The sequence below is a fragment of the Cryptomeria japonica genome, chromosome 7 (assembly GCF_030272615.1).
Source record: "Cryptomeria japonica chromosome 7, Sugi_1.0, whole genome shotgun sequence".
Taxonomy (NCBI): Eukaryota; Viridiplantae; Streptophyta; class Pinopsida; order Cupressales; family Cupressaceae; genus Cryptomeria; species Cryptomeria japonica.
The window spans coordinates 844,679,283-844,694,471 of NC_081411.1; the positions used below are offsets into that span (position 1 = coordinate 844,679,283).

General features: G+C 36.1%; 1 protein-coding gene across 1 annotated transcript in view; it reads left to right on the top strand.

The window, feature by feature from the left end:
• The window catches only part of LOC131032359 (probable phytol kinase 2, chloroplastic), a 71,773-nt gene extending 58,387 nt beyond the window's left edge, over positions 1–13,386 (top strand). Inside the window, exons 2-6 of the mRNA XM_057963305.2 lie at positions 11,936–12,003; positions 12,188–12,319; positions 12,539–12,654; positions 12,758–12,872; positions 12,982–13,386. Coding sequence (XP_057819288.1) covers positions 11,936–12,003; positions 12,188–12,319; positions 12,539–12,654; positions 12,758–12,872; positions 12,982–13,159 — 609 coding nt within the window. The 3' untranslated portion in view covers positions 13,160–13,386. The remainder of the gene's footprint in view (positions 1–11,935; positions 12,004–12,187; positions 12,320–12,538; positions 12,655–12,757; positions 12,873–12,981) is intronic.
• The last annotated feature ends 1,803 nt before the right edge of the window (positions 13,387–15,189 follow it).

A 15,189-nucleotide genomic window follows, 5' to 3' on the forward strand; every position in this document is an offset into this window, starting at 1 on the left:
AGATGCAAAGAAGAGTTGCTATATTGCTACAAAACAAATTAATATAGTATATTACGATACAATGGGATGACCTTGCTACATAGGTAAGGATAAAACCTGAAGACATACTGAGATCACACAATGTGTCAAAATCCTTTGAAATGAAACAAAAAGCAAAATGACCGAAGTAAAGCTTAATAAAGAAGGTATGAATAGGTCCTCAAAAGTAACTAGCTAGGTAAAGTACCTTATTCACACCAACATTCTGTAACATTTTGAATCATTATTACCAAACTTAAGTCGCTGGATGGATTCAATATCATTTCAAATTAGCTTGTGGAAATTGTAGAGGTTGGCATACGTGGTTAATTTAGAAAATGGTAGATACAATACTTTTTCCTTCAACCTAACATTTGGTTTACTATTTAAGACCTTCCTTGTGACTTGCCTAGTTGCATCTATGTTGTGGGTGCACATATTACATGAAACTAGTTTTGTAGTCTTCAAAGGTCAATTAAAGCTAGCAAGTTCCATGTTTGATAACTGGGAAGGTCACCTACTGGCTTTCACAATTAGAATTCATCCTTGTTCTATTTGGTTCAAGGCCCATTGCCTCCATCTTTGGTAATTTCCATGTTTGATAAAAGGTAAGGTCACTCATTGGCTTTCATGTTTAGAATGCACCCTTGTTATATTTGGTTTGAGGGCAGTCTCCATCTTTGGTAAGTTTATGTTGGATAAAAGGTTAGGTAACCCATGGCTTTCATGTTTAGAATGCACCCTTGTTCTATTTTGTTCGAGGGTGGTCACTGCCATCTTTGATTCCACTCTTTTTTGACATTTGTCATCTAAATTTTTTATTGATGTGATAAGTTCATCAATTACTATTAAATGATTATTCTCTAATTCAGGTCATAGTTCTAAGTTTCTAACTTTCTCATTGTCTAATAATTTTCTTTCTCTAGCGTTTCTGGAATTAGAAGTAGACTATTTTGCACCTGTCCATGCTAATATGACTCCTTTGTGAACACTAAATTGCCAAAGCTAGTTTAAAAGAGCTTCGTATTGTCTCTCTTAATCTACCTTTCTTGTGGCTAAATTGTGCCTTAGAACCATTTTCGTTGCAAAATGCCTATTTGTCTAATCTTTAGGTTTGAGCTATTTTTCATTTTCATTTAATTTGTCTTATTTTATGGTAATTCATTATGAGTCATAACAAGATGTTTGAATCGTGTGGGGCATAATTTGTTTATTTTGCTTGTAAACTTGGGTTAGGCACCCAAAGGCTGCAAAACAAGGCATCAAAGTGCAGGATCCTTATAACAGTCAGTCCACCAAATAAAAAAAAATCAACTTAACATCCAGCTATCATTATTCAAAATGAACCATTTGTTTACTTACTACTAACGGTTCACAATCTACACATATCTGGATCAGAATACCAGTTTCAAGGACAAGGGCAAATTACATTAGCCCCTCCCAAAAGTTAGATAACAATTAATATCAGACAAAGAGGGGGTGGGGCAAATTATGCCAGCCCCATTGTAGCCACATCAGTCTTCTAACATTTCATACATTTTGTCTTTGGTCACGGTTGGCACTTCTACTGGTTCTTCACATCAAACAAAATTATCGATGCATTCATTCAGAGAGAGATTGACATGTACCTTGGCAATTTATTTGATCCCATGATCGCTTGTGGCCTGGCTCTGTTTGATAATGTGAAAGTGCTCCAGATGATAGTTGAAAAATGTCTGTGTGATCAACTACTCCATCTATATCCTCATGTAACAAGTACATCCCCAAGGCAAGGGAGAGTATTCAATAACAGGTTAAAGACTAGGTGATGTCGAAGACATTCTTTGTTCCTCTAGATTGGCTAGGGTCCAAAAGGAGTTGAGTCATGGCTTCATGTATACCAACAAACAACATACCATCCATCTCCTTAGCATGCTCCTAGTTTCTCATCATCCAAATATGCAGTGCTGTGTTGGAGATCTCTTTATCCAGAAAAGCTGTGAAATCCCTTGCGACGTTGGTTGTATCAATTCTTGTGCCATCTTTAGGACCGTTGGCTTTGATGATTGAAAACCCACACTCTTGTCACATCCTCTTGCCTTTTCTAAAGCTAGATGTCAACATCATAGAAGATTGTCTATGCTCTTTGTGAGCACCATTCAAATGAAGCAGCACCAAGAGTCCCACCACACAAACTGCCGAAGAGACTAGACATTCCTTATTCAAGTGAATAACTTTTTTCCTATGCGCAGGCACATGCAAAGATTCATTACAAATGCAACTATGCACATATACAACTATCATGTATGTACATGCCAGTCACCTTGACTAAATCCCACACTTCATAATCATAAATGCAAAGGCTTTACACTCTACGACCAAGGTTACCACATGGCATACTCATCATTAAAATTTAATCCTCTTTCTTTTGGTGTAATTAAGTGTTGTACCTAGTCATGTCTTCACCTAGGTCCTTATTACACATCACTTAAGTTTACTTAGTGATCACTTTAGGAACATTCCCACTATAAGTGGAAGTTTCAGTTTTGGTGGACTTATCTCACTATTACTTTTCCACCTTTATGTGGGTGATAGGCTATAAGTTGCATAGGACTAAGACACTTGTCAGCATCTTGTCTAATCCTCCATATTCACTTTGCCTTTATATGCAAGGGTTATCATGTACATTCTCATGTCCATTAGCAATAACATCAATCTTGCATTGTGAAGCAATCTTTCTTGCTATTCTCTTGTGGAAGTTATTTTGGTTTTTCAGAGGTCCTGGGGGTGTTGTAGAGTCACCTAATACACACTTTCAATACACAAATCAGAAAAAGCTAATGTAAATCCAATTAATGCTTTCTTCCCTTGTCAGTTTCATGCCCTTTATCAGGTTGGGGTGTAATTTTTACTTGACTCTTATTAAAACTTGGGTAATTCCTGGTATGTTTGGATTTCAAATCCATATGGCATCCTTTAGTGACAGTATACTAAATATTTATGACATCTGCAACACAGGCTTGGTGGTTGTTAAGGGATGGTTCATTCTCACATGTCTCACAAAGCACAAGAACAAGAGTGATTATAACTTATAAGATTGTCATAAATAGACATCTATTGAAGCATTAGGGTATGTAGAGGTTTGGAGATTTCTTTACTAATTTCAAATCGCAGAAATGTCCGTATGGAACAAGTTATATATCCAATCAAACTTCCTGTCTTCTTTTCTTTAATCATCAACGCCACGTGGTCTCCGTTGTCCTCATTTTTGTTTTAAAAAATGAAGGACCATTACATAAAAGTTTGGTGAAAAAAATGAAAATTTTACTCTATGGCATGCTTCCCGAGGCAGAATTTTGCTTTGCCCTTGGACTGGCTTAATCCTTAATCCATCCTCGAACCACCTTTCAAATTTCATCGCATTTTGGGTTCGTTTGCTATGTTTTTCCTTCAATTTCGGGTTTTTTTCTCCTTAATTGCAGGTGGGAAATTTTCCTTAAGTTGCAAGTTTTAATGTTTTCCTTTGTTTTAGTCTTTGTAGGGAAATTTTTAGCTAGTTACAAGTGCACTTTATGAAAAAAGAACTTGTAACTTACTTTTTATTTCCCCCTTGATGGTTTTTGGCTTTTAAAGTTATAATAGGGATTTTTTCGATAAGTTACAAGTTAATTTTAAATTGAAAATTTAAAAAGTCACTTGTAATTCTTTTATAAAGTTCCTATTTTAGTGTTTTTACTTGTAATGGGGATTTTATTCCCCTATTACATGTGTTAAGTTATTAAAACTTGTTGAGGGGATATTATTTTCCCTTTCAAGTTATTATAACTTGTATTTCTCTCTCAAAAACCTGATTTTGCCTAGAATGGATAAAGCGACATTTTAAACTTGCAATTGAGTCTCAAAAACCCGATTTGCTCAATGAGTGGAAATAAAGGCATTTTTGAACTTGCGTATGGTCTTAAAAACCCGATTTTGCCTTGTGCAAGATAAAGTGACATTTTAAACATGTAATATGAAGTCAAAAACCCAATTTTCATTGTTACATGCAAATTAAAACTTGTTCTTCACTTCCAAGAACCCGACCAGTCAAGGGAGGCGAATTTGTTGAGAGTTTTACCTTTTTTTGTGGAGATTTTTTAGGAAGAAGAGGCGTTTTGGATTCTCATGCTATTTTCATGCATATTCAAACTCTTTCCATGCCATTTGGTATATTCATTTGCTGGTTTGAAGGCGAGTTTACAGCAAACACGTGATTCCTCCAAGCCATGTTTTGGTTGATTCAAGTGCCACGAATCTCTTCTCTCCTAAATCTTTTTTGCTTTCTTCACCTAGGCGTGGGGTTTAGATAGAGATTCGACCCATTTTCTTGCATCTTGAAACACGTTTTTGCTGTTATTCTCCAAATCTGAGTTTGGAAAAACGTGGCAAGGGTTTTGGAATCTTTTTCTATTTAAAGGATTGTCTTCTTCATTCAAAGATTGTTTCATCTTTTGAAGAGGCATTTTGGATTGAAGCAAGGTATGTTTTCTTTTCTTCTTGTTCCATTTTCTTGTCTTCTTGTTTTTCCATTCTAGTTGTAAATTTGTATATATGTTGGTTTTGCCCTAAAATCGGTTTTGTGAGAGAGATTTTGTACTTTGCAAAGCAATTTGTGAATTGCATTGTTCTTCCCCATTTTCCCTCTTTACTTGTTTTCGGGATTTTAAATCTCGATTACAAGTTGGATGAAAATAATTGATCTTCCCTTATGGTTATAGACTTTAACCATCTTTTGTTGAAATTCCAAGTTGCAAAGATGAAAAACACCCATTCTTCCAAAATCGGGTTTTTAGAACCGGATTGCATGTTGAAAGTTCTTCCCCATTTCTTGAAAATGACATTCCCAAAATCTTCCCATTTTTATCCATACTCATTGCCTACATCCGCACATTTCGTTCACGTTATTTCCAACATGTCCAAATCTTATTTTTCACTCATTTCCCCATTTTCCGTTTTACAAGTCTACTGGGCTAAGTTGTACCGTTGTGACTTCAAGTGGGAAATTGGAGACATCATTACTCTCATCAGCAGGATGATGGGTCTTGAGCACTCTAATGTGTTTGAGCCTTGGATGTATCAGTTTACCATGTTCATAAGGCAGTCCCATCATATATCATGGGGAGAGATTATCAGTGATGCTTTGTGCGAACAACTTGCAGCAGTCCCTACTACCATGACTTTCTACATGAATTTATACTTAGTGTATTTGGTAGCATCACTCAGACATTTCCCTGGTCTTTCTACCAAGGGTGATCGCTCGCTTATACTTGCGTGGGGATATTATGATCAGCTGTCCTTAAGACCTAGCAAATTACATTTCAGAAGGGTTCAAGATGCATTCTTTGGTTACTTCATGTGCCAGTTTGACAAGACTCTAAGGAACATAAGGGTGTCAGATGAAGCATGGGAAAGAGTGAACGAGTATGGGTGCTTGTTTCTTCAATTCCCGACTTTCACTTATGTAAGAGTCGGATGCTACAGTGGGCAGCCGTACATGCTTCCTAGATACTCGACCGATAAGATCATTCTTATGGAGTTGGGAAGACAGATCATGGCTGTGCACGCTCATCAATCTGTCAAACATAAGGTTGGAATGGGGATTTCTACAACTAACACATTGAAGATTGGACGGTATTCTCTTGTCACATCCGTCAAAGCCAAAGCTATGGAGATTGAGATGCAAGAGATTAAACTTAAAAGGTTTAAGTTGAGGGCAGATTTTGACTACTGGGGTATGAAGGAAAAGATCAAAAAGTCCTTCGTACATGTGCATCGTATTGAGGATATCTGGGTAGATCTCCGTACAGAAATGGAGGTTTTCAAGATGGACTACTGCAGGCTTACTGTTGAGCAGGTTATTGATCTGAACTTGGTGGACATTCTGCAAGGAATGATTGATGACGGTAATGTGCTTGATCCAGAGTTTGTCTCACGAAGGGTTGAGGAAGCCCCACTTCTTTCAATCAAATGGTCACATAAAGAATGCACTTCCATTCTTGAAAGATTTTAGCCTATCTTAGCTAACACCAACACTTGGCTCAAAGATAATGGTGTTAGACTCATCAAGATCAAGGTTGGAAAAGAAGATGACTCTACAGGGCCTCTCAGACGTAAGTCTGAGATTCAGGTTGACAACAAGGAAGGTGCATCATCTTCAGGCACTAGGATCAAATTGCGGGTTAGTCAGGCAATAGTGCTTCCTCCCAAGGAGGTGACAGTTTGTGGAAAAGAAAAATCCCAGATACACATTCATGTGATTGATCCTGATAATTCGGAGTAAGGACAACTATCCGATGATGCTCCTAAGTCACTGGCTTCGGAGTCAACTCATGAGATTCCCTCCTCAGTTTCCATGGAGCTGCCTCTATCTCCTCCTGACATAATAGTGGAGGAGTCTCCTCAGAATGCCGTTCCTATTTCAGTAGTTGAGCCACATCTTGATCATCAACAAGAGAGTTTGCTGGAAATCCCCGAGGATACTCCTGCATGCATCCATTTGTCAGAGATTGATACCTCTACTTCTGGCTTTGAAGAATTTATGAGGCAATCTTCATGCCCTTTGGTTACCGAGCAAACCATGGTTGCCATCCAAACAGATACTCCTCCTAGGGTGACCATGGCTGTTCAAACAGAAATTGCTTCTCCTTCGTCTTCGGTAGCTAGTAGAGAACTAGTCGTTTTACCTCCATGGCTTAGTTCTTTTACCCCAAAGAGGAAGAAGCAAGAAATCTCTCCTGATGTCTTTGATTATCGGCAACTCAGGCAGTCTAGGCCCAAGGTTGCTAAAAAAGCCAAGACAATCTCAAGAGTAACTGTTGACAGCAACAAGATGAAAGTAGCAGAAATTGTTGAGCCCCTTGTTGATAAGCCACGTGAGGAAATGCAAGCTGCTGATTACAGGGTTACAAGGATAGAATTGGGTAAACAAACGCATGAAGTGGTCAAGCATGATGCCCCAACAATTCGTAGCTTCACTTGTACAACGGTATGATGAACTTCTAGCAAAGAAAGACAAGCTAAAAGAGGAGAATAGGTAACTTGTTGCAGTTGTTCGTAAAATTACAAAACCTGCTGGTGAAGGGAGTAATCCTACAAGTTCTTTCGGTTCACAAGAATCAATTCGGGGAGTTGAAAGAGCTGCTCAGAAAGTACAAGCGTTGGATTCTTGGGTAGATCAACTTCATGATCTGTGTGCACAAGTGCTGAAAGACATTTTCCAAATGATGTCTAAGTTGGAAACCATTGAAGAAAAATTGAATCATACCTCTGAGACTTTCAAACAAAATTTAGAAAGGATTGAAGGTAGCTTGACAATTTGGCGCACAATGCCTCGACAACAGTTGAGTGTTCTTTAGGAGCATGCCATTATTTCTACCAGGGTCATGTATTTGGAATTTGAGGAACTTCTAGAGAACAAAGCCCTTGTTCTCAAATTCCTCATTGAGGAGATTGATGATGCAATGAGATTGCGAGTTGAAGTGTTCCAAGGTGTTGTTTCCCACTGTGAGAAGGCCTCTTGCAATATCATGGGTTAGAATGGAGAGTTGATACCAGAAGAAGAAGTGCTCGCAGATTTACAGATGAAGATTCATAATGAGTGGAGGAGCGAACAATTTTCAGCTGCCTCAATTCAGGTTTTGATGAAACATCAAATCTTTTTGCACAAAATCCAGTCCACTTTGGAGAAGAACGACTCTATGCTTCTTCAATGCCATGACACCATCGTGAAGACCATGGTTGTTGCCAAGAACACCCACGAACCGAATCTTGCTGAGCTACGAATTATCATCCAGAAGTTCGAAGGATTCATGTCTTCACATGTTGCAACTTAAGTGTTTTTCAACACTTAGTTGCGATTTTTCTAGAATTGTAATCTCTTAGCTGTAGTTTTTCTTTTGACAAGTTACATGTAAAAACATTTTGTAAATTGCAAGTCAAGTTTTTATTTGCACTTTTGTAATTACATGTAAAGCAACTAAAAGTTGTGTTCAGTTAGGACTGTAGTTGGAATAAGTCATAGTTAGTTATTTAATAAGTCTTGGTAGTTGAGAGAATCTCCCAAGTTAGTTAGGATCCTCCCACCTTTTTCTCAAGATTCATCTTCTATAAATATTTGAGGGGTCTATTGTAATTTTTATCTTTTAGAAAAACAAGCAAAAACTCTGCCGAATTTATAGCAAAGAAGTCTTTGAGCTTTCATGCGTGAATTCAAGAATTGAAAGAAATAGAAGAAAATTGCTCAAGCTTTGAGTCTTTGTGCTACATTCTTGAGTTTGTGTTCCATATTATCTTTCTTGCAAGTGTTTCTTTAAGAGCTTAATCGAATTTGATTTGCAGTCTTTGTGCTGCAAGTATTGGAGGTTAATATAAATTAGAGTAAATATTCTTTTGAGAGGAGATGTAAGATTTTGTGCTTGCACTTGTTCTTAAGAGAGTTTAGAAGCAGATTTTGTAAGAAATAGCTGCGAGTCTTTGAGCTTGTACTACTTCTTACTGTTGTACGTAGAAGAGAATAATGTATTTCAGTCTTTGTGTTGATATAATTTGTTCTGAATATCATTAATATAGAAAAAGGGTAGATAGGACTTCACATAATCAAGACTTTGAGCTTGACAATGCTGTCCCGTCCCGAAGGAAGTGATGGAAGTCTTTGAGCTTTCAGGAAATTTCATTTCCTTTCTCTCATTTCATTTCAAAAGTTGTTACTGCTGTTTTATGTTAAATTGCTATCACTTTTCTGTGAAGAGAAAAGGATATTGACTTTCTTGAAAAAAGAAGAAAGACTGCTGTTCCATCCTATTTTAGTTTTAAGTTGTAGATAGATGGGGGACCCTTCCCTTAATTAGGAGAGTTTTACTCACACACTGTGGTTGAAACCACAATTTTGTATATTTCCCCAAGTGTACAAATTTTCAACTAACAGTCTCAAGGGCCATTGCCTTTACAAGCTAGTCCATATGGTGATAACTTTTCACATATCCAAGTGGCAGCTCAACACTGAATCCTTCTTTGCACAGCTGACCCCTACCATGTCTTCTTCTATGTTGTGCCATAGCCCTGTCACACCATGACAGATGCTTGTCACTTTTGAATGAAACAATTGTTTGGTTGCTCGTTGGATTCTCGAAGCAAGTTATCTTTTCTTCTCTTAGAGGACTAATCCTAAGGCATAAAGGGATTCTTGTAGCATTAATTTTTTTGCTACATTACAATGTCTAAGTATTTAAGTTGTATCCAGCTTTTCCCCCGAGACTCTTCTTATGGTAGGGCAGAGTTGACTTTCAGCCTGCTGCTTGGTGCTATATCCTTTGTGTATGCAGCTCACTTTTGTGTAGAGGGAGTCCATGCACATCCCTTGAGGTACCCCGGTACACCTATGTATTGGAAATTTGGAATACAGGGCACCCATGCACATCCCTTGGTGCCCTTAGACTTCTATGTTACATATTGACTCAATGCACATCTCAGGCATCAAACAATATTTACATGAAACTGTAATATAGTGTACTCATCCCATAGAAACTATATGTATATATTAATACACTCATAATTACACTTATTCCAATTGTCCTATGATACACATTCACATATACATCCTTGATTCATTGAGCTGCCATTTTTTCGCTCACCTTTCTACTCCAATTGTTACTATGTTTTGCTTCCAATTATTACACATCAAATTATCATTAATTTGGAGTTCTGTCCTCTTATTAACTCCTGAAATCCAAATCATTCACATATAACTCCACCACTTTGCCATTCAAGATTTGGTATAAGAGGTATTTTAGAGAGTCTCTACTTGGTGGTTCATCACTCTATCATCTAGGTCCACAATTCTGCAGATACATTATTTGGCAGTCATGGGAATTATTTGGCTGTTAAATACACATATCAACAATTTTCACCTCTGACTAACATCAATACTGAAGTCAGTGATAATATATCTTTGCCTGTCTGACCTTTATCATCAGACTAGTCAGCAGTGGGATAGATCTCTCCGCATCCTCGAACACAGCTATAATAGGGCTTCATACACTCCATGGATCACCTTTTAAGGTCTGTTAAATGGTTTAAACACCTTATTCCATATGAATTTTTGGTTGCCCTTTATACCATATAAGCAGAAGGGGCAGGATGAAGTTACTGCTTTTGTAGAGCTCTTGGTACAGGTTAATACCAAAGCCGAGGATATTGCAGTTCAGACTTGGGCAAAAATTACACGACATTCATGGAGTCCAATCTTGCTTCTAGCTTGCTATGCTTACTAAAGCCTATTAGTTATACTTATGAGTTGACCCATTCAAAGGCCTACTGGCCATTTGTCCAAACAAATTGCGCTTAAAACTTCTAGCTTGATTTGGCAATCATTTTACGGTAAACACCAACAACTTCAAACTATACAAACCACTTCTATTAGAAGAAGTACTGATGGTCCATCCTTAAATACACTTCTGAATGTCCAACTTCCCCTTTTAGAAGACACCAAGTTGATACCAATACTAGGGCCATATGTGACGCAGTCTGCAACATAAATGTAGCAGAAAAAGTAGCTTTATTTTGCAAGCTAAATGGATCTCTCAAGACATCTTTGGGAATTAATTTCTACATCTACAGCAATAAGCGCACACAATTCCTTCTAAGCAGAGAGGAAATGATGAGCAAATTAGTGTTCTTTTGTTCTCATCATGCGTTGTAGATTATGTAGTACTTCTAGTGCCTAGGTAATATTTAACTGCCTCTTTGGGTAACACTATCACTTTTGTCAATCCTTTATCAGATCCCTTTCAATTATGAAAGAGAGAAGATAAATAGAAGAGGACATAGCACTATAAAGAAGCTCAGCTCTTATCTCGTATGATATCTTCAGTACTAGTAAATACAAAGCACAGTTTTTTCAAGCACACCCTGTGTTTCCTTTTTGAATTCTGTACATAGTGATAGGATCACCTACTGTACTTTACTTGAACTCTAAGTAGATATTTTGTGCTGGATAGTTTCATTTCGTAATTATTTTGCCTGGATGTTGCATCTTACAATTTTTTATTTCAACATTTCATGTTATAGTTTGGTGTAAACAGAATTGTATTTTCATTCCACCTTATTTACACAGAAAAATGTATGATTAAATCATATAACAGGTCGATAACAATAATAACTCTTGAACATATGTTTTAGCAGGAAGACATATCCATTGCTTCTTAGAATAAGCTTCTATGCAGGGTTATCCAGAAGATCTTGGGCAAACCATAACTCTCCGTTTTGTCTCCTTAGGCCACAAGACTCTTTAGTCAGTATTGCTATCAGTGTTTAAGATTTATCAGTTTCCCTTTTTATTCTCAACATTTTAGGATTAAAATTTAAATCGAATAATGTTTTTTTAGTGAAAACAACAGTTCTCCTTTTCCCCTTTTTATACCACAAAAAATGTCACTCCATGTTTCTGCCATAGTATTTATACTAATATTGAATAAAGAATGTTGCTGTACCATAAATTACTAATTAGTTGATGGAAAAATGACAGACATTAACAAATAAAGAATGGGGTGAAACTAGAGTTTGTAATTTATATGATCAAAATCTCTCACCAGAATCTCCCATCTAAGATCACAATTTAGAGATTATCCCTTTTAATGAGTGATTCTTCTGTGGTGGCGCTTACATCAGGTTGATTAGTGTTGGCAATTTGTTATCTTGTTGACTGCACTCTTTTCTATAAATTATGAAAACAAAAATAGATTTAATTCATTTCAGTTGTTTCTGCTTCCTATAATTTCTTGAGGACACACATACATTCAATTCAGAAACACATTTTCATATTGATTTTCGTTGTGTGAAAACCATTTTAGCTTTTTGAAGCCAATAACATTTGAGTTTCCTAACCTGTTCTTTCTCTTTATAGAAACTAAACCGCAAGTTTGTCCATATAAGCATAGGACTTGTGTTCATGCTCTTTTGGCCTCTTTTCAGGTACGCCATTATCTCTTATTGAATTTAACATTATCACATGCGTAAGAGTGTGTGTTTCTCCAATACAGTTACTTTAATATGGAGCTACTATTACTCTAGTTGTGATATCTTTTTTTGTATTAAAGAAACGACTATTTCTTCTTCTTGTAGATTGTTTAAATAAAATTTAATTACTGTTTTTCAGTACTGGTCCTCAGGCACCGTACTTGGCAGCATTAGCTCCTGGAGTTAATATATTTCGGATGATTGGATTGGGATCTGGCATAATGAAAAATGAAGCTATGGTTAAATCCATGAGCAGAAATGGAGATGCCAGGTTAGATTCATGAAATCATGAAAACATTTGTATAGTGAGCTTTATCAGCTGCTGATTAATGTAACAAAAGAAACACTGTAGTAATCTTTCTATATTGACGCTCAACTAGTGGCACTATTATTAGATTTGCATAGAGCAGCATAAATTTGTTGGGTGCAGTATACAAGGTTAAAGTTGGCAGGTTTACTTTCTCAACAGTTAAATTGGTTCATCTCCCAGGGAGCTTTTAAAAGGACCACTGTACTATGCATGCACACTAACATTCATTACTATCCTATTCTGGCGGACATCTCCGATTGCACCTGCAGCAATAGCCAACTTATGTGCCGGAGATGGTATAAATTATATCTGTTGTAGTTTTCTCTTCTTTTTACATGTTTGAGAACATAGGCCGAGGTGGTCATCATCTTTCAGAGGATTGAGTTGCTTTGCACACAGGCTTTGCAGATATAGCTGGAAGAAGACTAGGCACCACAAAACTTCCTTACAATAAGAACAAATCATTTGCTGGTAGCCTTGCAATGCTTATTATGGGATTTACTGTTTCTGTAGGGTGGGTATTTATTTGGCAAGTAATTTATATAGAAAATTTCACATTCATTCATTATTTTTTATATTATTTTATTGCTTAAAATCTCATGGTAGTTGTGCCTTTCGTGCAGGTATATGTTTTACTTCTCGTCTTTTGGATATTATGAAGTTAACCTAAAGATGGTCTTTTCAGCTCTCTTTGTCTCCACCGCAGCAACATTCATAGAGTCTTTACCCATCAGTACTGACATCGACGATAATCTTACTGTTTCATTATGTTCGGCCTTAGTTGGTTTCCTGATTTTTTAATCATGTTGATTCAAAACAGTAAAAAAATAGAAGTGGTGGCCGGTGAAAGGTTGAAGCATGCACCATGTTGCAATAGATTTATGTATGCCCAGGACAAAAGCTCAAAACACTTTAGTTGACCTAGTGTCACATGCCATATACAGTTGTGGATTTGAGAATCCAAAACTTAAAAACGCTTGGCTGGCCCCTTACAACATAAGCCTGTAGCTTGAATGGCTATTTGTGTACACGTTGGTTATCTTTCATTTCATTCTGATAAATTTTCACAGCCATTGAATGTAAACCATAGCTTAATAGTTATAAAGGCTAATAAGTGACCTATAAAAAATGTCAAACTACAAGCCTCTCAAGGGCAACAAAAGCTTTCAACTACATTAACAAGCTTCTGCAAAAGATGGCTAGAGCAAAACTTTCACCAAGAAATTTAGAAACAAACCAAAAGTTGTAATAACAAACCCAAACAAACTAGGAACCGCCGCATAGAAATTATATTCCTAACAAACCATTGAGCAAAGCAAAACCAATTAATGGGGTTAATAAACCTAGTATTCTTTAAAGCTTGTGGTTTGCTCTATCTCAAAGCTTCTATTAAGTGTTGGACAACCTTCGCAATTTTAACAATCAAGGAACATTTGAACTTCCCTTTAGAATTGTTAGGATCAGTAATAGTCGACCACTGGACACATTTATTGTCAATATAGTATTAGGTCGTCAATTATCAAATATGTGCAACCTTGTAGGATTTTGGAATTAACTCTTAAACCTCTATGCAAGACCTTTGACAAACAAACTAATTAACCTCCAGAATTTATCTATTTGGAAGCAAAATTGACAACACAACCAAATTGAAAGTGGCATTTTTGCGACCTTCTCATTTCTTTAGTATTCAAAAGAAAATACATTTACTTATAGCCTCTTGGATAGAGTAGTCGTAGTAAGAAAGTGTTCAAGCTTAGTTGAATTAATTTCATAGAAGCAAACAATTAATTCAACGTACAAGTAGTAGTAGCATATGATAAGATAGAGGTGATACCTAATTGTCTTTTATTAATTAATGATGTGGCAAAGGTGACCCTTGAATGTCTTCAATGAAGGAAGCACACATGTTTACAGCGATTTAGGAATTATAAATATTTATTTAAAGTAAATTTAATAAAAATTGTGCAATAAATTTGTTATATTAACACTTTTCTTAATTTGCAACTTATGAATGAAAAATAATGGGTCTTGACATGTACTGCCATGTTAGGTAACCATGTACAAAATGTAGCTCCACCAAAAGAATTAAATACACCTCACAAATTGTCGCGTTGTAGAACATAAATAATGTCAAACAAATAGATCTATAACAAATTTCTAAGATCCCCCCTATCAAATAATGCATTTCCTTTTAAAAAATAACCCCAAGGTTGTATATCTATTGAATTTAGAGTGCAAAGAAGAACAAAGGGTGACTAAATAAAGATCCTCTCGAAGTGTTCATATGTCCCCATGCTTATGCTTAAATATGATTGGATCTTCTTCTAGATTATTCACTATTGTTAGATATTAATAAAATTTAAAATTGCAAGGAACATAACATGTTAATTTATTTGTTGTGTCTTCTAAACATTTAATCTTATACTTCCTCATTACATCCCATTGCCATATGAGAAGTATGGGGCAAGTTAATTAAAAACAGTAGTATATAAATAATTAGCATGCTAACCTGCTAATTATTTTGATTATTTTGATCCATTGAATTTCACTATTTGTTTAATGATAATTGAGATTGTCTATTTTTTAATTTGTTTAACAATAATTGAGATTGCCTATCTTTTTAATAATTTATAAACATTTTGTTTCCCTCTTTTATAAAGATTTTTTTGACATATTGTTTTGAATTGTTTATTATATCTTGATTGAGTGTCCTTTGATTTTGATTTTATTTATGTTTTTATGTTCACTTGCACGTGTTTTAAGTGGAGCTTAGTTGAACTAGTCTCAACTATAATCATTAATTGTCGCTTGCTTATGGTGTTCTAGTGGAA